General features: G+C 41.4%; 1 protein-coding gene across 1 annotated transcript in view; it reads left to right on the top strand.

Moving 5' to 3' along the window:
- Positions 1–13943, top strand: part of LOC309974904 (spermatogenesis- and oogenesis-specific basic helix-loop-helix-containing protein 2-like) — a 40864-nt gene extending 26921 nt beyond the window's left edge. Inside the window, exons 7-11 of the mRNA XM_082859752.1 lie at positions 5477–5624; positions 5825–5916; positions 6899–7020; positions 11168–11424; positions 12898–13943. Coding sequence (XP_082715878.1) covers positions 5477–5624; positions 5825–5916; positions 6899–7020; positions 11168–11424; positions 12898–12918 — 640 coding nt within the window. The 3' untranslated portion in view covers positions 12919–13943. The remainder of the gene's footprint in view (positions 1–5476; positions 5625–5824; positions 5917–6898; positions 7021–11167; positions 11425–12897) is intronic.
- Positions 13944–21181: the final 7238 nt, after the last annotated feature.

The raw sequence follows: 21181 nt of genomic DNA, 5'->3' as shown, positions 1-21181 counted from the left end.
GCTGCAAGGCATGTGGGGTCTTAGTTCCCCGACCAGGGATTAAACCTGCACCCCCTGCTTTGGAAGTCGAAGTCTTAACCACTGGATTGCCAGGGAAGTCCCAACACTAGGGCTTTAAATGCTTATATTAGAAAAGGCAAAAGATCTAAAAATCAGTGACCTAAGGGTCCATTTTAAGGGGCTAGAAAAAGTAAAATGAAGTAAATCCAAAGTAAACAGAAAGGGGAGGGAGGCAGGCAGGTGAGGAGAGAGACAAAACATTTTACCAATATCATGAATGAAAGAGGAATTACCTCTACATATCCAATAAACATATAATATAAAAGGGTATATTTTAACTAATTTTATGCCAATAAGTTCAACAACTTAGGTGAAATGGACAAATTTTTGAAAAACACAATTTACCAAAACTGATACTAGATGAAGCAGAAGATCTGAATAGCCCTCTATATTAAAGAAATTGAACTTACTAGAAAACAAAAAAGTACCAAAGAGAAAACGCCAAACTCAGATGGTTTTACTGATGAATTCTGTTAAAAATCTAAAGAAGAGGTAATAACCAGTCTTAAATTTTACAGAAAATGGAGGGAGAACAATTCCTAACCCATTTCATGATGCCAACATAACCCTAAACCTGATAAAGATATTATAAAAAAAGAAAATTACAGACCAGTATCTCTCATGAACAGAGACATAAAAATACTTAACATAATTTTAACAAATTGAATGAAGTAATAGATAAAGATACAATGTGTCGTGACCACACTGGGTTTATCCTAGAAAAGCAAGGCTGATGTAACATTCAAAAATCAATCGATATAATTCATCACATTAAACACAATGAAGGAGAAAACAATAGATTAACAGATTCTGAAAACTTATTTGACAACGTAAGATTAAAAGACAAAAAAACAATCTTCCAGCAAAATAGATATGGAAGAGAATTTCCTGAATCTGTTAAAGGGCATCTATGAAAAACCTATAGCTAACATTGTACTTAATGATGAGATTTTGACCATTTGTTCCTTAAAAAGATCTGGAACAAAGTAAGGTTGCCTATTTTTAGAAAGAAAGAAACAAAACTCTCTCATTTATAGATGGCATGATTGTTTATGTATAAAGTCCTAAGATCCTACAAAATAACTACTAGAACCAAAAGATGAATATAGCAAGGTCATAGGATATAAGGTCAGTGTACAAAAATCAATTGTAGTTTTCTATATTAGCAGTGAACAATTGGAAAATGAAAAATAATAATTATATTGAAAATAGAGTTAAAAAGCCTTAGAATACTTAGGAACAAAAATATATAAAAGACATAATATCTGTACAGTGGTCACTCAAAATATTGCAGTGATAAACTAAAGAAAAACTAAATCATGCATTATACATAATTATGAATTAAAAGATTTATATTGTTAAGATGTCAGTTCTTGGGAGTTCCCTGGTGGCACAGTGGTTAAGAATCTGCCTGCCAATGCATGGGACAGATTTGATCCCCGGTCCGGGGAGATCCTGCATGCCGTGGAGCAACTAAGCCCGTGTGCCACAACTACTGAGCCTGTGCTGTAGAGCCCGCGAGCCACAACTACTGAGCCCGCACGCCTAGAGCCCGTGCTCCACAACAAGAGAAGCCACCACAATGAGAAGCACGTGCATGGCAACAAAGAGTAGCCCCTGTTCGCTGCAACTAGAGAAAGCCTGTGTGCAGCAAAGGCCCAATGCAGCCAAAAAATAAATAAATTTACTGAAAAAAAAGAAAAAAGATGTCAGCTCTCGCTAAATTGAAATATAACTTTATTTAAATCTAAACAATAATTCAAATAGACTCTTTTGGGTAAAAATTGACAGTCTAATTCAAAACTGTGTGGAAAGGACTGTGAATATAAAAGGACTTAGAATAAAGCAATCCTGAAAAAGTACAACAAAGTTGGAGCACTTAAGCTATCTGACTTCAAGACTTAGCATACAGCTACATTAATCAGCATTTTACTAACATGAAGGTTGACCAGTAGATAATAAAACACAATAGCCCACACATTATGGTCACTTGATTTTCAACAAATCACCAGGGCAAACAACTTGGGAAACAAAAGTCTTTTCTATAAATGGTGCTGGAACAACAGGATATCCATATGAAAAAACAATGAAACTTGACCCCTTCCTCATACCATATAAAAATTAATTCAACATGAAGTATAGAGAGGGCTATCATATAAAGCTAAAACTATAAAACTTCTAGAATAGGACTGTTCAGTAGAACTTTCTGCAGTGTTAGAAATGGCCTATATCTGCTGTCCAGTAAGGTAGCTGCTAGTCATATTATTGAGTATTTGAAATGTGGGTATTGTGACTTAGGAAATGAATTCAAATTTTTGTTTAATTTTTAATTAATTCATATTTAAATAGACTCATGTGGCTTATGGCTACTGTACTGAACACTACAGTTCTAGAAAAAAGCCTAGGAGAATGTTTTCGCTAGCTGAGGGCAGGCGGCAGTTCCTTATGACACAGAAAGCAATAACTATAACAGTAAGAGTAGATGAATTAGACTCTTCAAAATTTACAGCTTTTTCTCTCATAAGACACCACTAAGAAAATAAATAGGCAAACTACAGACTGGGAGAAAATATTTGCAAAACAAATATATTGACAAAATACTGATATTAGGATATACAAAGAACTCTTAAAGTTCAATAATAGACCTACAGTCCAATTAAAATGGAGGTAAAGTACTCAGACAGACACTTCACAAAGGAAGGCAATACACAAGCCCAATAAGCAGCAGAAAAAATGCTTAATGTACTTTGTTGTCATGGAAATGCAAATTAAAGCATGAGATACTACCACACATACCTCTGAAAGGCCAATATTTAAAAATTAAAACTGACAGTATTAAATGCTATCCAAGATGTGGAACAACAGGAATTCTCATACATGGATGGTGGGAGGGTAAATTGGTACTGTTTGGGGGAAGGTTCTGCTAGTTTCTTCTAAATTTGTAAAATAACCCTTCAATTCAATTCCTAGACATTTACCTAAGAGAAATAAAAACATACGTTCACAAAAAGATGTACAGAAGATCTTGCAGTTTTATTCATAATGATAAAAATAAGAAACAGCCGAAGTGCTGATCGATAAGAGAATGGATAAATAAGCTGTGGTGTATTTATACTACGGAATACTGTTCCTCAATAAAAAGGAACAAAGCAGCCCCATGGATAAATCTCAAAAACATTGTGCAAGTGAAAGAAACCTTACATAAAAGGACACGTGCTGTGAGATTTGATTTATACGTAGTTTAAGGAGAGATAAGAGTAATGTGAGATAGAAAAATATCAGAAATGTGGTTGCCTCTTATGGGGGATGAGACTGACCAAGAAGGAACATAAGGAACTTTCTGGGGTTATGAGAATGTTGATTAGGTAGTTTGTGTCACATAGTTTTGTACGTTTGTCAAAACTCATAGAATAGTACCCTTAAGATTGGTGCATTTTATTTTATGTAACTTTTACCCGAAAATAAAATAATTCGAACTGTAGCTATACGTTTAGGGGTTTAGTGTACTGAAATCTACAACTTACTTTGAAATGCTTCAGTGCAATAAAATAGGTTGATGTATATGGCCAGTGGGATGATTCATACATGACAAAGCATAGACAGTAAGTGTTCACCATAGACTCTAGGCAGTGGGTATATAAGTGTTCGCTGTACAAATTCTTAATTCTTTCAACTTTTAAGAATTAAGAAATCTTAATTCTGTCGACCTTCCTGTATGTTTGAACATTTTCCTAATGAATGTTAGAAAAATGTTTAATGTGATCTTTCATTATAAAAGTGATATATGCCCCACAAAGATATTTGGAAAATGTAGAAAATTAAAGGAAGAAATAATATTTTCTATAGCCCAACTATCCAGAAATAATGATTACTTGACACTTTTGCTTTGTCTTTTTTTTTTGCCTTATTTTTTCCTTAATGGCTATGATCATATTTTATATGCTGTCCTGTATCTTATACTTGTCTCCTATAGAAATATACTATTTTTTCCCCAGTAAGCTTTTTTTTTTTTCTTCTGTACACGGGCCTCTCACTGTTGTGGTGTCTCCCGCTGCGGAGCACAGGCTCCGGACGCGCTCAGCGGCGATGGCTCACGGGCCCAGCCGCTCCGCGGCATGTGGGATCTTCCCCGACCGGGGCATGAACCGGCAGGCGGACTCTCAACCACTGCGCCACCAGGGAAGCCCCCCCCAGTAAGCTTTATAACATATTTCCACTGCCAGATAATATTCTGCTGAGCTTACTTAAGCATCCACTCATTTTGTGTGTTTAAATTGTTTTTCCTGTTTTACTGATAGACTAGTGGATGTCATTTGACAGGAAGTTTGTTCTGTGTTTGAGATCCTTGTAAGTGAAAGTACCATGTGGAAGGGTATATGAAGTTTCAGAGCCCATCATACACATGTCAAATTGTTGACTTTTCCATCCCTTTTACAGAGTGATGCCTGAGACATCTCCACAGAACCCCCAAAGCTCCTCAAAGCCCAATTAAAATACCACCCACTGATCTGGAATATTTGAGTTATTCACTGGCTATGTGACAAAGTGGATTTTTAAAAATCCATTTATTTTTGTCATTCTAAGGTTCAGAGAGGTTTAGTAAGTTGCCAGAGGTCCCAGCTAGTAATGGGCAGAGCCACCCTTTGATCCCGTACATGTCAAGGCAGTATTCAGCGCAAAACGTGCTTAAGAATGCTTATTAACTGAACACACGGATAACTGAAGGTCACAAAGGCTGAGATCAATTTAGAGTTACATTTCCTATGTACTTCCCTTCAGAACTGTGAAAGACTTAGGTTAGGTTCTTTCTGATATGAGCCTGGATGACGTTCTCATTTGCATATTGGTTTATTTGTTCTGTCCATCTACCTACCTCATGTAAAGGAAGCAGGCTTCTGATTTTCCTTTGGCTCAGAACACAGGTGAAGCCCATGTATTCTAAGTTGCTAATTGTGTATTGTTGGAAATGTGGTCCAGGTCAGAGTGACATGAGTATCCTGAGGACTCTTTCTTTGCCTTCCAGGCTTCTAGTGTGAATCACAAAAGGATTTATGTGTATGATGTGTGATCCTCTCCTCTGAGGGATGCGTGCCTGTAGGTTTCCATAGGCAGCAGGGGTATTCTCTGGTGTCCTCAGTGTCTGGGCATCCTGCACACTCACGGGGAAGAGTGAGCTGGGCTGCCATCAGCACAGACACTGTACTCGGCAGCAGTGTGAGCCGTGCCCCAGAAAGCTGTGATTCCAGGGGCTGTGGAGACTGCTGGCTTGTGGGGACATGGCCCTCCTCTAAAACGGAGACTAGAAAGGCAGGGGCCGGTTCCTTTATAAACAAACCCAGAGGAGGGATTGGTTGTCCTTGTGCACAAGGAAGAAAACAGGCTAATCATTCCTTATTTATTACATTTCTCTGCTCAGAGAGCGAATCAAGTATTGCTGTGAGCAGCTGCGTACCCTGTTGCCGTATGTGAAGGAGAGAAAGAATGACACAGCTTCGATTCTCGAGGCAACAGTTGACTACATGAAGTATGTCCGGGAGAAAATCCCTCCAGCCATCATGGGCCAGGTAGTCAACTCTCAAGCCCTTGAAATTTATTCTCGCAGACAGTGCTTTAATGCTACAGTTTTATTTCTTTTATGTGTGTGTGTGTGTGTGTGTATATATATGAAATGTGTGTGTGTGTGTGTGTGTGTATATATATGAAAAAAATCTATAGCTATAGCTATCTAAGTAGATCTCAATCTCTTTCTCTCTTCATTTCTTAGATTACAGAAGTACTTCAGATCAATAGGAGGTTTTGTAAGAAACGACAAACGCCCATCCAGCTATCCACCCCAGGCACGATTATGGCACAAAGGTATGATCATCTGAATCTTGTGAATGTGAGGTCGCCTTGTTATTTTCCTCTGGTACTAATGCTAGAAATGAGACAGGCACTGAACCCACCCATAATGAGAACTAAATGGTACTGATGAACATAGCTGCAGGGCAGGAATAAAGAGGTAGACATAGAGAATGGACTTGATGACGTTGGCTGGGAGGGCGAAGCTGGGGCTAAGTGAGAGTAGCATCGACTTATATACACTACCGAATGTAAAATAGTTGGCTGGTGGGAAGCAGCCTCATAGCACAGGGAGATCAGCTTGGTGCTTTGTGATCTAGAGAGGTGGGATAGGGAGGGTGGGAGGGAAGCTCAAGAGGGAGGAGATATAGGGACATGTGTATGCACATGGCTGATTCGCTTTGTTGTGCAACAGAAACTAACACGGTATTGTGAAGCAATTATATTCCAATAAAGGTCTATTAAAAAAAAAAGAATCAGTAAACTTTTCCCATTGCTGATGTGTATCATTTAATTACAGTGATAAAATATGTAATATTCTCAGGCCCATGATGCTTTCATCATTTGACTCACTCTTTCTTCTTTTGTTGTTTCTTAAAATGGGGCTTTACGAGTAGTGCCTGTGGTGATTGACAATGCAGTCAGGATGCGATAGATTCTAGCATTCCTCTGTCACCAGGGCAGTCCAGCCCCATTTTCAGTTGGGAGTCCTTAAAGACATTTCTAGTATAACAGGTGACGTGCCAGATGAATGCTTCCTTGTTTAAATTGATTAGAATGTGTACACCAAGAAAAACTCTAAAGGAGAAGTAAACCATTCCTCCATATCCTAAAGAACCATCATGAGTCCTCTTCTACAGTTTGTTCTTATATTTAATCCAGAGCATAGGCTCTGTCTGTGCTTTTTAGAAATTGAATGTAAGAAGAGCAGTTCAACTCAGCAATGTTCATATCATCTTCCTTGAGAAATGCCTAAAGAATGTTTTGTTTTTTTAAGAGAAAACAGTGTGTTGACAAGCACTTATTCACCTGTGAGAGGGATCAGATTCCTGGCTAATAAACGCTTGAACGTGTACTCTGTTCCTGCCTCCGGGGCTCCCTTGGATGAAGCTGTGAGAGGTGAGCTCCACCCACCGCCCTGTGCAGCCGTAGTGTGCACGGGCGCGCGTGTGTGTCCTGCTCACCCTGGGCCTTCTGTGCAGGCACTGCCGCAACCAGGGGATGGAGCGTAGCTGGAAGATTACACCCTGAGTCCTTTGGTGCTGTCTGCTTGAAAGACACGGCTGGCCACTGGCATTTAAATAATGTTACCCCAGAAGGTGGGCTGAAAATTGACTCTCATTACCAGAAATCTCATCTTAATGATAGATGATGAGCACACTGATGACTATGTATTACTGAATAGAATCTAAAGGGAGGGAAGTATTCATATTAATTCAGTGCTAACAGTGTGCAGGCAGACCTCAGAAATACCGTGAGTCCTGTTCCAGACCACTGCAATAAAGCGAATATCGCAATAGGGTCACGCGTGTTTTGGTTTCTCAGTGCATATAAAAGTTATGTTTACACACTATCGTAGTCTATTAAGTATGTAATACATATGTCTCAAATATTAATGTACATGCCTTAATTTTAAAATATGTCATTGCTTTAAAATGCTAGCCATCGTCTGAGCCTCCAGCAAGTAGTAGTTTAACATCAAAGATCACTGATCACCAGCTGGTGCTTTGTGACCGCCTGGAGGGGTGGGATGGGGAGGGTGGGAGGGAGAGAGATGCAAGAGGGAAGAGATATGGGAACATGTGTATATGTGTGGCTGATTCACTTTGTTATAAAGCAGAGACTAACACACCATTGTAAAGCAATTCTACTCCAATAAAGATTAAAAAAAAATTCTAACCATCATCTGACAATGCAAGGTTGCCACAAACCTTCAATTTGTTTAAAAAAAAAAACAACTCTTCAAAACACAATGGAAGTACAATAAAGCAAAGCACAGTAAAATGAGATATGCCTGTATAAAAATATTAAACATATTTTTAATAAGGAACATGGATTCACATCACACCTAGGAAGGTTGAAGCATACCTTTGAAAATCCTGAAACAACCGAAATAATAAAGCGATTTCCTTACAACCTGAAATCAAAAAAAAAAAAAAAAAGATCACTGATCACAGATCACTGTAACAAATATGCTAATAATGAAAAGGTTTAAGATATTGTGGGAATTAGCAACATGTGACACAGAGACATAAAGGGAGCAAATGCTGTTGGAAAAACGGCACCAATAGACTCACTTGATGTAGGGTTGCCACACACCTTCAATTTGTAAAAAAACAGAGTGGCTACAAAGTGCAATAAAACAAGGTCTGCCTGTACTGAGCATTTAACATATTAATTGATTTACCTCCTTTGTGTCTTTGCTTAATTGTCACCTTCTCAGTGAGTCTTTCTCAACCACCCAATTAAAACCGCACACTCCTTCCCAGCATCACGTAATACGTGGGACTCCTTATCCACTCCCTCTGCTGTATTTGTCTTCATAGCACTGTTCTCCTTCTAATATTCTTTTCTTGCCTATTTTTTTATTGCCTGTCTTCTGCCACTAGAATATCAACTCCACAAGGACGGGGATTTTTTTTTTTTTGCCTCTTTCGTTCATTGCTGTATCTCTAGTACCTAGAACAATGACCAGCTCACAGTAGGTGATCAAGAAACATTCATTATATGAATATTCCATTGTGAATATTCAATGTTTACCCACTGGGAGGCATTTTTGTTATTTGTATTATAAAGTCTAGGCATGCCCATGTGCTTGTACAAATAAGAAGATGGAAAAAAAGCAGAGCCAGAGTAAAAGCACACAGCTGCCAGCTTGTGACTTCTCGTACATATTCCCAAAGGTTATTCTTCACTGAGAAGCCAATAGGTTATGGAGCATGTAACCTGCGTGTTAGGTGCTGATGACCAGAGGCCCTACCATCTCCTCCCCCTGCCTGAGTCTGAGGTCACCTTTCTACTGGTTTCCTCGAAGGGATTCCACTGCCTCATGTCAGCACCTCCCTGTGCTGGGAATGCCCTTTCCCACGCTCTGCCTGGCTCACCCCCAGTCATCGCTTAGTTCTCAGCTTAAATGTTTCTGCCTCAAAGATAGGGACACGAGGACAGACATGGTGCAGTTCTTGTTCTTAGGGAGCTCGCAAATGAGCAGCAGACAGGGTCATAAAGCAAAATATGATTCGTGTGTTATTTTAAGTGCTGTCGTCGAGGTACCATGCACATTATGGGGACATTGTGGAAACAACGGGAACAAACGAGGTTACGGGGGATGGTGTCTAAAGTCAAAAGAGAAAGGGTCTCCAAATAGGACATTGCCCTCCTTGTTCATGTAATCAACCTCAGGGTATTTATTCGTCAATTTAGACTTTTTTCCTGACTTAGGGGAGAGGGAAGGAGAATAGGAAAAAAAGTAGCCATGAGCCGTGGTTAATCTACTTAAAGTAGCTATGGCTGAATGTCACAAAGAATGATTCAGTCAGCCCAGATTAAATCACATAGGGGTCAGGCCACAGGTGTATGCCTGTCAGTGTTACTTCTTATACACACAGTACTTCTTTCTGCATTTTCACTATTCATATCCTGCAGAAACTCTGAAACACTCTTGTGATGGTAGTGAGTTCAGGCCTTTCTGTGTCGCAGGATCTCTTGGTTTTGCATCACCTAAAATGACTGTTCTTGGGAAGAAACAAATCCACTAGGACCATAGGCTTATGTCAGGTTCAGACTGGACAAGACCTTGAAGGTCACTGAGTCAAAACCCCTACTTCGATTTTATTTATATACATTTTTCCATTTGAAAAGCAGTATTAGTCCTTTACTAAAACCCAGTTAAGATAATAACTGTATTCATTTTTAAATGTATTCCCTTCAAGTCTTTTTCTACACTACAGTCTTTTTCTACACTACAGTCGTAATCATATTGGATCTCCAATTTTGTCTCTGGCTTTTTTACTTAACATTGTGTCCTGTCCACTTGAATTTTGTATTATGCAGCCCTCAGCACCATTGTAATGGTTTTAGTAGTTTATCAAACAATTTATAGAATAGTTTTCTTAGTCGGCCTCCTGTTGCTACATTTAGTGTTTGCAGTTTTGTGGGGAGAGTGATTTTATGCATAATATGATAGTAAATATTTCCCTGTAGATTTTTCTGTATTTTGGACTTTTTCCTTGGCCTGGATACCTGGAAGTGAGTGACAAGTGAGTTAGGGAACGTGAGCACATGCACAGCTGGTCACGCATGTTGCCAAATGGTTTTTGAAAGAGGACTGGCACAGTTGAAATCAGTTAATAAGTCTTTCAGATTTCACTTTCACCACCTAGGCCGGTAAATTGAAGGCTGGAGAAGTTAAATGGCCACCTGAAGTCCCCTGGTTTCTGTGCTAAATCTGACCTGTAACCCAGAAGTGCTGATATCGGTCAACATTAGACTTCCTTAGGCTGCCTTTACTTGTCCTTTTTCACAAGTCTCTGTACACTTTTGCCGAAATGATTTTTCACAAATATTCCAGATACATTTGTATTTAAAGTAGACATAAAGCTATGTTCCTTTGCCTTTATTCCTGTCAGTATGCAGAAGAAAATAAATAGGTGTTCAGGGAAGTCACTGGCAGTCCAGTGGTTTGGACTCCGTGCTTCCACTGCAGGGGGCGTGAGCTTGATCCCTGGTCAGGGAGATCCCTCAAGCCGCACAGCGCGGCCAGAAAGTTTAAAAACAAACCAAGGTATTCCCGATATTGAGATTACATTGTTAACATTCATTATATATTAAAAAATTTTTTCTGCCTTCTAGTTACTGCACAGAATATAGCTATATAACAATATAACCCACTTCACCCATAGAAAATCAGTGAGTGAGTTGTGGCTGGATGGAGTTCTTCTTTCCAACATTCTCCCATGCTTCATAGGGATGATCACAGTTTTTATGATGGCGAGACATGCGCACGCACACACAATGGCATAGAGGTATGATGCGTCTCCAAAATCTGTCTTTTAGTGACATGTGAACACTAATTTATAGTGTGTGTATCACTCTAAATGCCACTACCAGAAAGTTCACTTTGTTTTTACATCAGCATTTGAGTATAGCAGTAGTCTTAAGTTTGTACCGTGAGGAAATGAAATAGAGGGCAATGTATTTCAAATATAGTAGTTCAGGGTTACTGATTTGCATCTACTGATGGATACTTGCTTTATTTTTATTAAAGGTCAGTCGAGCTCTGCGTCAGAGAACACTGTTGGCGCCGTGTGTAAAACCCGAATCCCCAGCACAGCTCACTCTCTTAATTCCTTCCGTGCTGTCAGATACTATTCTAAAGTCGTCCCTTCCTATGATGCCGCTGCCGTAACAAATCAGAACATTTCGGTACATTTTCCAACAGCTGTGCCCAAAGTCTCGAAGTTTCTTCCTCAGCACTGCAATTCTGTGTTGGGCCAGGCGTGCGCAGCACACCCCAACTGTCTGGTAAGTCTTCTGGGGTCTGTGGGTCAGGCTGGGCTCTTTCATCCCAGCCAGCAGGAGCCCGTGGCCTGCGTTTTGTTGTTCATGCTCTGGTTAGAAACCTCATCGCCTGGCACCGGGGGAGTCAGCCCAGGCTCTGGCTCCCCGTGCCGCCCCACTGCTCTCTCCATATCCAGAGTTGGTGAATCTGGACGTGGCTCCGCTGCTATGACTGGAAGTGACCAGGCGGAACCTAATCTCCTCTAGAGCCCCTCCTCGCTCCCCCCGCCCGACCCTGCTTTCTACGGTGCCACCTCCCATTCCACCAGCCGCACCCTCCACTGGCACCGTGGCTCGCTGCTGATTTCTCTCTTAGGCCGGCACCAGTCACACACCCTATGACAGCCTGTTCTTGTGACACCAACCAGGCCGATTTCAGATCCCAGGTGTCCTCGTAGCACAGATACTTATTGAGCACCCACTGTGTTCTAGCATTGTGCTAACCACCGGAAATGTAGTATCTAAAGATAGACCACAATCCCTGCCCTCGTGAAGCCTGAGTCTCACGGGGAAGCGGGCATAGAAGCAGACAGTCGTGATGCGCATTGGCGCGCACGGGAGGAGACCCTCGTGTCTATAGGGTAATACGGGTGTGGGCAAGGATTGGGACTGCTTACCCCTGGAGGAAGTACTGTGTGAGCTGAGATCCAAAGAGTAAGAATTAGCCCAGTGGAGAGCTTAAGGAAGGGAAAAGCATTCCAGGCGGATGGATCAGCATGGATTAGGAGTTGGGAGTGAGGAAGGGAAGAGCATTCCAGCATGGATCAGTGGTATCTTCATTTTTGGGAAGAATTGTCCAATTCTAGAGGAAGACCTGAACTTGACTGGCCTGCTTAAAATGGACTCTGATAGCCTTAATATAATTATTGATACTTTTGCATATTAATAATAGTTACCGTGTTTTGAGCACTCAATAGGTAATGTGCCAGATACCCTACGTACTTAATGTGGGTGATCTAATGAATCTTTGACACAGTCATTGAGGTAGGGACCATTATTTCCATATGACATCTATAAAGTGGGAATAATAGTGACTTTCCCAAAAAACATGTATGAGAAAAATGTTTGAAAGAGCATTAGAAAGAAATTTTAAAATATGAAGTATCTACAGATATAATACTGTTACTAATGGTCATTAGTATACCAGCAGGAAAACCAGAGTAAATGAAAAAAAAAAAAGATTGCAATATTATTTTTTTAATTGTGACCTACCCTTACTGTATGTAGTTTTTTCGGAGAATTGTTACAACAATGTATAATTACTTTTAGTAACTATGAATAATACCTATTTTAGAACCTGTAGTGTATTCACCCGAGGAGTTCATGGTTTTACAAATTATTTCCTATTGCTTGAGGACATAGAAAATGTATTTGTGACATTATGAGTAAGAACAGGCCAGGATTCAATTAATGTGTTTTTTCTTTTCACCTTTGCAGCAACAGTTTTGGGCGTATTAATAGCACATGTTTGAAATTCACACTCTAGACCACCTACTGGGTGCCGTTTGACAATACAAGAAGAATGGAACAAAGAATGATCTTGAAAGCTACACCCAGAGACCTACTATCAAAAGGGTTTGCATTGTATGGCTTCTGATAAATGTGCTAAAAGGCTTCTGCAGTCCAAAGACAGGCAGCAAAAGTGCTAGCCATAGGTTTTTACTTACCTTCACACATACTTGGATCTCCCCCAACCCAGGTGCTACAAGAACAAACGGCCTAGGTGAGCTAGACTCTTTTTTTTTTTTTTTCTCAAAAAATATTCCACAGTTTATGCGAAAGGTACATGATAAAGAAGGTCCACGTAGACTGGGTACAGTGCATTGGTGTCACTAAGTACAGATGTTGCAACTTGCTTCTTATTTTTAGTATCACTGTGAATTACTGTCACTTATTTCTAGGTGGTATCTTTTCCAGATTTGACATTTTAGAGAGCTTCCTTGGCTATTCACTATTCAAACCCAGATACCATAGTTTGAGAGAGGTGTTTACGTCCTTACTTGACTACTAATGAATAAACTGACATGTTTGTTTTTGCATTTCACCATCCCTTGAGTGAAATGATAGCTAATAGGTAAATTTTTCTTTCTGGCTCTTTAGTTACAGACTAGCAGGCCTTTCTTTGTTTTTCATCTCCTTCTTCCTATGGGTATCAGAAAAGATTGCTGAAAATAAGGGGAGAAAATTGTTTGTTTTATATTTCACTAAAATGTTCTTATGCATAGTATAAATATTATTGTTAAAGAAAATATTCAGTTCTGACCCTCAAAACGGTAACCCATTTTTGTTCTGTTTAATAAATATGTGTTCCCTCTTTTAGTAGTACTGTGTAGGGACTTTAATTTTACAAGATTTTTGAGGATTTGGAAAATTACTTTCGGCATAGCCAAATTTTCATGTTAAATTGTATAACTTTTCTTTGAGGATGGCATGGTAATGGAATTTGTAGATGTTTGACAAACTTGATAAAGGAACTAGAAGTTTCCAACTAAGATTCTATGCTTATTATTATAAATGTGTGCTCGACTCTTGCCTTTGGGGGTAGTAATGGCTTTGACATTGTAGGAGAACCTGTTGAGATATTTTGAGTATTTTGGGATGACTTCATATGTTCACAGCTGGTCTTAATTTCTACTGGGACTTTTTCTTTGCATCAGCGTTTTCCTACATTCACACGTGGACCATGAGACACAGCCTGTGGCTGGGAATTCTACCTAGAGAGGTGACCCACAGATCCTGTCTACCTGCTGTTATCAATCCCCTTTTTCCTTTCAACATGAAGAGGAGACTACCAGATCAGTCTTTTTTTTCAGCGTTGGTTCCCATGATCCTGAACTTCATGCAAATGTCCAAATTCATTTTTAATACCAGAATTTTAGTTTTAATAAATTATGCTCTTCCAGGTCAGTTCAGCTCTCAGCCGGGGAGGAAAGGTTAGTTGGGCCTCAGCCTGTAAAGAAGAACACACTTTTCCTTTGTAAAATCAGGTTGACAGGTCATGAGACAGTTGCAGTGTTGTTTTCACAATGAAAAGGTGCAAAGAGTTTGTCTAGAAAAGTTGGCAGCTTGCGGTTTTCACATTGGTGGTTCTAGCAGCCCCTGTCCCTATCCAAACAGGGAGTAGGGGCAGAAGCAAATATTTATTGAGCCCTTTCTGTGGCTTAGGCAAATTATGAGACATATCCTCGAGGGAGAGGAACTTGGCCTTACTTGTTTCCAGACCCTCATTGTCAGCCGTCTTGCTGGCTGGCTGGCTGGATGTACACGTGCTTGGATGGGTACCTGGGGGAATGAGGACCCAAGAGGAAGGAGGCGTCTGAACGTGGGTGATGATTATGAGAAGGGAAAGGGGGGGACGTGGTCAAGCCCTTAGGGACCCGTTTGAGGTCAAGAGGGAAGGAAGAGTGGAAGTAGATATTTGGCCATCTATCACTGTAGTTTTTATTGAGAGTATATCACTACTCTGTTTACACTTATTTCCTACCCCTCACCGTACTTTTCTAATATATGAGTTGTATGGTCTCCCAGCATAGCAGAAATGGCAGTCATTGGTAGTGTTTATAAACAAACTGTTGTGTGTTCAGTGGAGAACATGCAAATGTTGAACACCTCAAAAATCATTCAGTTATTTATTAATTTGTTCAGTAACTATTTGGCAGGCATTGTCTTAAATGCTGGGAAAACAACTATATATATGACATCGTCTTTTTAACTCTTTTTGTCTAAGAGCTTAAAGTTTACTGGGAGAGACAGGTAGGCTGGAACTGCAGTAGAGTTTGGTGAGTGCTATGCAGAGGGAGAAATATGAAGTACTAAAAAGCAACACCCACACCATTCTGGGGATTCGTGGGAGGTTTTAGGGGTAGTGATGTCTGCACTATCCTCATTTCTGAAACTGGTGGTAACAGTACCTGCCTCTTAAGGTTGTTTTGAAGATTAAATGAGATAATACATGTGAAAGCTCTTAGAACAGTGTCTGGCACATAGGAAGCATTTAATACACGTTATTATCATTATCATCATCATATCTTCATCGCCACCACAATTATAACAGTGATTAAGCTGAGATTTTAAGGACCAGTAGGCATAAACTAAGCCAAGAGGTGGAGATTTGGGGACTGCTTAGGGAGATAAGTTTTCAGGCAGAGAGAACTGTATTTGCAAAGGAACGAAGGAAAGGACAGCATAACACGTTTGGAGAAGTGAAGGTAATTCCACGTGGCTGTGCAGAGAGTTCAGGTGTGGGGTGGAGGAGGGATGGAGCGGGGAGATAGGCGGGAGCAGAGAGAGACAGGCAAGGGCCACGTGACACTGCCCTCTTGGAACTTTAAACAGTTCTTTTGTTGCTGTCATGGTATTGACATCATCAGATATGCATTTTAGGGTGAGCACTCTGGCTTTGGTGAGTTAAAGGCAGAATGAATCGAAGGGGGCTTAAAGCACCTCGGGGGAAGGAGTGGCTGTTCCAGTAATTCAGACAAGAGATGGCCCGAAATATGTCATTGGCTGTGGGGATGAAGAGAAGAGGCAAATCTGGTCGATATTAAGGGGGCAGAATTAGCAAGAGTAGGTAGATGATCCAATACAGGGGTGGTGAATAAGGGCAAAGTAGTAAGGATAACACCCAGGTTTCTGGCTTCGGTTGCTGGACAGATCATATTGACGTTCACTGGGGGAGCACAAGGAAAAGAGCATTTGGAGGGATGGCGCTGGATGATGACAGTTTCACCTGGGAACGTGCTGCATTGGGTGCGTGGGGGGTAGCCTAGTGGAAGCAGCTAGAACACACGAAGATCTGTGCAGCACAGGTGGGGGCTCTGGGTGAGAGATGACGCAGTTTAGGGCATCGTCAGCCATGGGTGGGGGAATGTTGAAGTGGGTGATTCAGTCATTAAATGATGGGATGATCCACAAGGGCCTTCTGACCCTGCAATTCTATTATCATTCATCATAAGAAGTCACTGGGTCAGGCCCCCAATGTCACATGACACTGCAAGTTACCAGAGATTTGAGACACGTGGGTAGAGCCCTCTAAGGCAGAGGGTACAACTTGCCCATGGCAGCTGTGTTTGTTTACTGTTGTTTTTTTTAAAATTTATTTTTCCTTCCAGTTTTATTGAGGTATAGTTGACATACAGCACTGTATAGGTTTAAGGTGTGCAGCATCATGGCTTGACTTACGTACGTCATGGAACGATGACCGCAGGAAATTTAGTGAATGCTCATCAACTCGTATAGATACAAAATCAAAGAAAAAATATTCTTCCCTGTGATGACAACTCTTAGGATTTGCTCTTTTAACAACTTTCCTATATAACGTACAGCAGGGTTAGTTATATTAATCACGCTGTGCATCATATCCCTAGTCGTACACTTATAACCGGAAGTTTGTACTTTTGGAAACCACCTTCATCCAATTCCCCCTCTCCCCAACCCTTGTGAGAAATTAAATTTCTCCGAATTTCTAGCTTCTGAAAAATTCAAAACATCAGCAATACTGGCTCTATTTCTACTTAGGCAAAATAGCAACACATTGCTCAGGTGAGTAGTACCCAGCCCTACGTATGGGGTGTCAGGTTCCCACCCAGCTTGCCTCCTTCATTGAAATGATTTTGCCTGGTCCCTATAGGTATTCCAGTTTGTCCCCTACAAAGAGAATCGCTTGGGGGATGGAGAGTGGCAGCACCTTAAAATGCACACTCCCAGGCCATGCCCCACAGGGTCAGATGGGTAGGTTTGGCTGAGCTGGCACCTGGGGATCCACATTTTAACAAACACTGCCCGAGGTGTGGCAGGCATCTGATTATCCTACTTAAAAACCCCCAGTGCACATAAATGGATGCAGATATCCAGAGGAAACACGAAAACAGAATAGATGCAAACTAAAACCGTATGTCATTGACTTCCAGACCTGAAGCCCTTGTAGATTTATGAAAACCATGCATTTGGGAGCTCCTGTCTCAGAGATTGTGATTCTGTAATTCTAGGATGGGGCTCAGTAACCTGCAGAGAGTGATTCCGATGTGCAGCCAGGTTTTGGAGCCACTGTTAGATTCGTAACATGCTAATCACGTGTGTGTTGAGAGCAGATGTCAGGAGATGAAGCAGGGGGAGCATATCCTCCCAAATCTTCGCAGGTCACAGGAGAGGATCATTGCTGCCCCACTGGGTGATGGAGAAAGGTTTTGCTGAGGAGGTGAGTTTCAGAAACTGCTTTGGTAAGTTAGATGATTGGGTAAAAACACTGCACACCCAGAGTATAGCTGTGGGGAAATTCAAAGGTGGGAAAGGACCCAGGGAGTTTTCAGCAGGAATAACTGAAAAGAGTGAAAACTGTGAAAATGAGGTCTGTCTCACTCACTTTCTTTTGTCTAGATGGCAGTAAAAACGTGTATGAAGGGAGTTGCTTTCTCACGCTTATTAAATTTTCATGTTTGTAGAATTACAGGGGTTGTTAAAAGCAGAAAGCCACTTTTGCAATATAACAAACTACAGAAAATATGTCATTTCTCTGAATACTTGGCATTGACCTATCATCACAAAATTCCTGAGACCAAACCGAAGCCTCCCACACTTTTCTTTCTGACTTTCTGGCCTGCTGTTGTTTGCCCCTTTCCCTTTGCCTGTCTCCCTGTTACATGGAATGAGGAAGCAGGAAGCCCAGGGATCGCCTTGGTTAATCAGCTATCAAGAGCTGCTTTCATCACCATGGAAACATGACACCCCTGAGCAAGACAGAGAAACCCCTTATCTCTCGATTTTTCCAGGTGGATTTAACATCCCAGAATAATATCCTTTCTGAAAACAGGAAGATGCAAACACACGCACACAATTACATTACATAGTATGCTGGGTGCTGCTGAATTTTACTCATCTGACCCTAGAAAAAAGTACTTTTCATTTTTGCTCAAAGCACACATTTCTAGAAGTCAGAGCGTAAACTAGGTGGGCTTGAGTACGGCCGGGAAATAGGCTTCTAAAGTGCACAAACTTGTTCTGAAACGGAGTCTGCTAAACCGTCTTTGCAGACGGATACTCCTTTCCACTTCCTTCTTCCCCAGGTCGGCTATGTGAGGGTGTTGGGAGTGGTGTATTTTCTACAACACTGAATTCCTCCTCCTGTATCCTGTCTCAGGCTATTTTCCTGTGTTCTTCAAAATAATAGCCAAATTTTAAAAAGTTCTGTGACTTAGGACTTACAAGACTCCACGTCATTTTTAAACCCCCGATAACAGGTGTCAACTTTGCAAACACTGTGAAAACTCCTTCCAGGTTATTTTCCCTATAGACCTAAAGTGGATCTCAGTGTTGAACTGGAAACTATTGGGAAGTAGAAAATCTCTCTCATGCTTATGTGTATGTTAGGATAGGTGCACAGAAACAAGAGTAAACTCGTTTTTTCCCCTACTGCTTTGGACTAATACTGGTTCTCTCATGTTGTGGTAGTCTAATACCCCTGAATCTGTTGTTTTTAAAGCATTCAGTTAAGAGTGTGGAGAAACCCATCAGATTCACTTCCCTGTGGGATTACTTGTTTTCTTTAGTATTTTTAGATTTTATTTACTATCATAAAAAAGGAGGCCGTGGTGGTCGAAACATTGATTTTTGTCTCCTACTGGAGCACTATTATTGAACTACCCTTTATGACATTTAACTAGTAAAATAATGATTTAAAATATCTTGCTAATCCTTTACTCCAGACTTTTTTTCAGTGTAACAAGAAGTTAAACTCTTCAATTGGGTTAGTGAGTCAGGACCTGGACGAAAATGCCTTTAAGCCTTTGATGGAGTTAAGGGAAAGGGAAAGAGGTGAGATATCAATCAAGTAATCTTTTTTTAGAAGCAAAAAATTGAGTTTTGAAAAACTTGAATATGAACGTATTGTCTTGGCATAAAAAGACTTTAAAGGGTTAATCCTAATCTTAGGCAACCGAGAAGCTACTGCAGGATTTACTCTGAGCTCCACATACTCCCCTGCTTTCTCCAGACATGTGAGAAGAATTGTATATGGGGAGAGGAATTCCTTTCTTGACCATCAGTGCCCTCACCCTGTGAAGCAAGAGCTGAGTTTCAATATAAATGTTATTGCTGGCCAGGTCCTTTTTAAAAACCTAGCCACAGAATCTGACGGGCAGAGAATGTGTTTATTCTTAGTCTCGCTATCAATTCTCCCTAAAATGGAAAATGTACAACAAAGGATGCAGTAAAATGCTGCTCTCAGGGGCGGGATCGTGTCAGTCCAAGAGGCAGTTCCAGGGAAATCATGTGAAGGGATTTGCACTTATACCCTTGGCCCTGGTCCAGCCAAGGCTGGGAAAAGACTCCCACTTCTCCAGCCCAGCAGCCAATGATGTAAATTAACTCTACAAGGAGCCACATCCTCTGGACTGGTTTCGGGGAGGTGAATGTGAGGGTGATTGCATAAATGGTTTGCTTATTGCACAAAACAATTTGCAAAAAGGAGATGCTTAACTGCCTTAGAGAAATTGGGTTAAGATGTTAACTCTCAGCTACTAGGATTGGCTTTGTGTCATTTGGGTATTTCCGTCAAATGCTAATGAAAGTTCAAGAATACTAATCAGGTCCCACTGGCCAGGCCAAGCCAGGCACGGCAGGCTTCCAGCTGAAAATTATTTTTCACTGTCTACACGTGGATATTCTGCTCCCACTTAAACAAAGGCAAGGCAGAGCCCTGTGTGATTGCGATCTTCCCGTGGCCCGTCCAGGCCTCCTGCAGCACGGCCCTAACGCTGCGCTCTCTCTGCCATCTCCCTGGCCCTTACCTCCTCTTCCTCCATGCCTGATGCTCCGGGCACTGAGTACCTTACACATGGGCCCCTCAGCCACCCAGAGAGGCAGACCGGTGTCTTGGAAAGAGCGCAAGGTTAGTCCGAATGGGGCGGTCCTAGCTCAGTTCCGCCTCTCATTAGCTGCACATGTTTACGTAAATTATTTACCTCCTTACACCTGTTTCCTCTTCCCTAAAATGGAGGTAGCAATATTCCTGTACTTACTGAGGTTCTGAGGATGGAAGATAATGTTTACAAGGTTCCTGGCCCACTGTAGAGCTGCCCAAAGGTAGCTGCTATTATCTTGCCGCTGCCCCTCGCTCTAGCCTCGGCTCACCAGGATGCCACGCACAGGAGGAGAGAGAATCTCCGTTCTCCTTGGCATCTCATGGCACTCCTCCCAGCTGTGGAGGATCCTAAACAGTGAGGGTGCTGGGCTTCCGGTGAGCTGCTGGGATTCTTTAGCCCTGACGGTGACATGTGAAGTCCTGGCACTCCACCCGGCAGGGCATCCTCTTCCCACCAGCCCGAGGCGAAGCGTTTCTGGAGCAGGGAGGGAATAAGAGTTTGTGTGGCTTCTCCACGTGCCGCCAGGGTCGCTAAGGAGCCTTCTCCCGGGTTGGTGATCTCCAGACCCGGGTTTCCCTTCTGCCACCACGCCCCAGCTGGGGGGGCTCATCTGTGTGAGAGGCAGCAGTCGATTTGAACCCCGCACCAATGCTTCTGGGCTTTACTCAGGGCTCTTGAGAAATAAAATCAGTTTCTTTGAGCCTCATTTTTCTCATCTAAGGAGCTAATACCTAGCTAGCAAATTTGTTCTGAGGATTCAAGAACATGCACACGACCTGTCACTAAGGATAGCACCTTTCCTACGGTAGGAGTAAATAAAATATATTGCTCATCATCCTTGCTTATTCTTTGTGCACAAGCTT

This window comes from Leucopleurus acutus (assembly GCF_964270905.1).
Source record: "Leucopleurus acutus genome assembly, chromosome: 18".
In the NCBI taxonomy this organism is placed as follows: Eukaryota; Metazoa; Chordata; class Mammalia; order Artiodactyla; family Delphinidae; genus Leucopleurus; species Leucopleurus acutus.
This window is presented reverse-complemented; position numbering and strand designations above follow the sequence as displayed.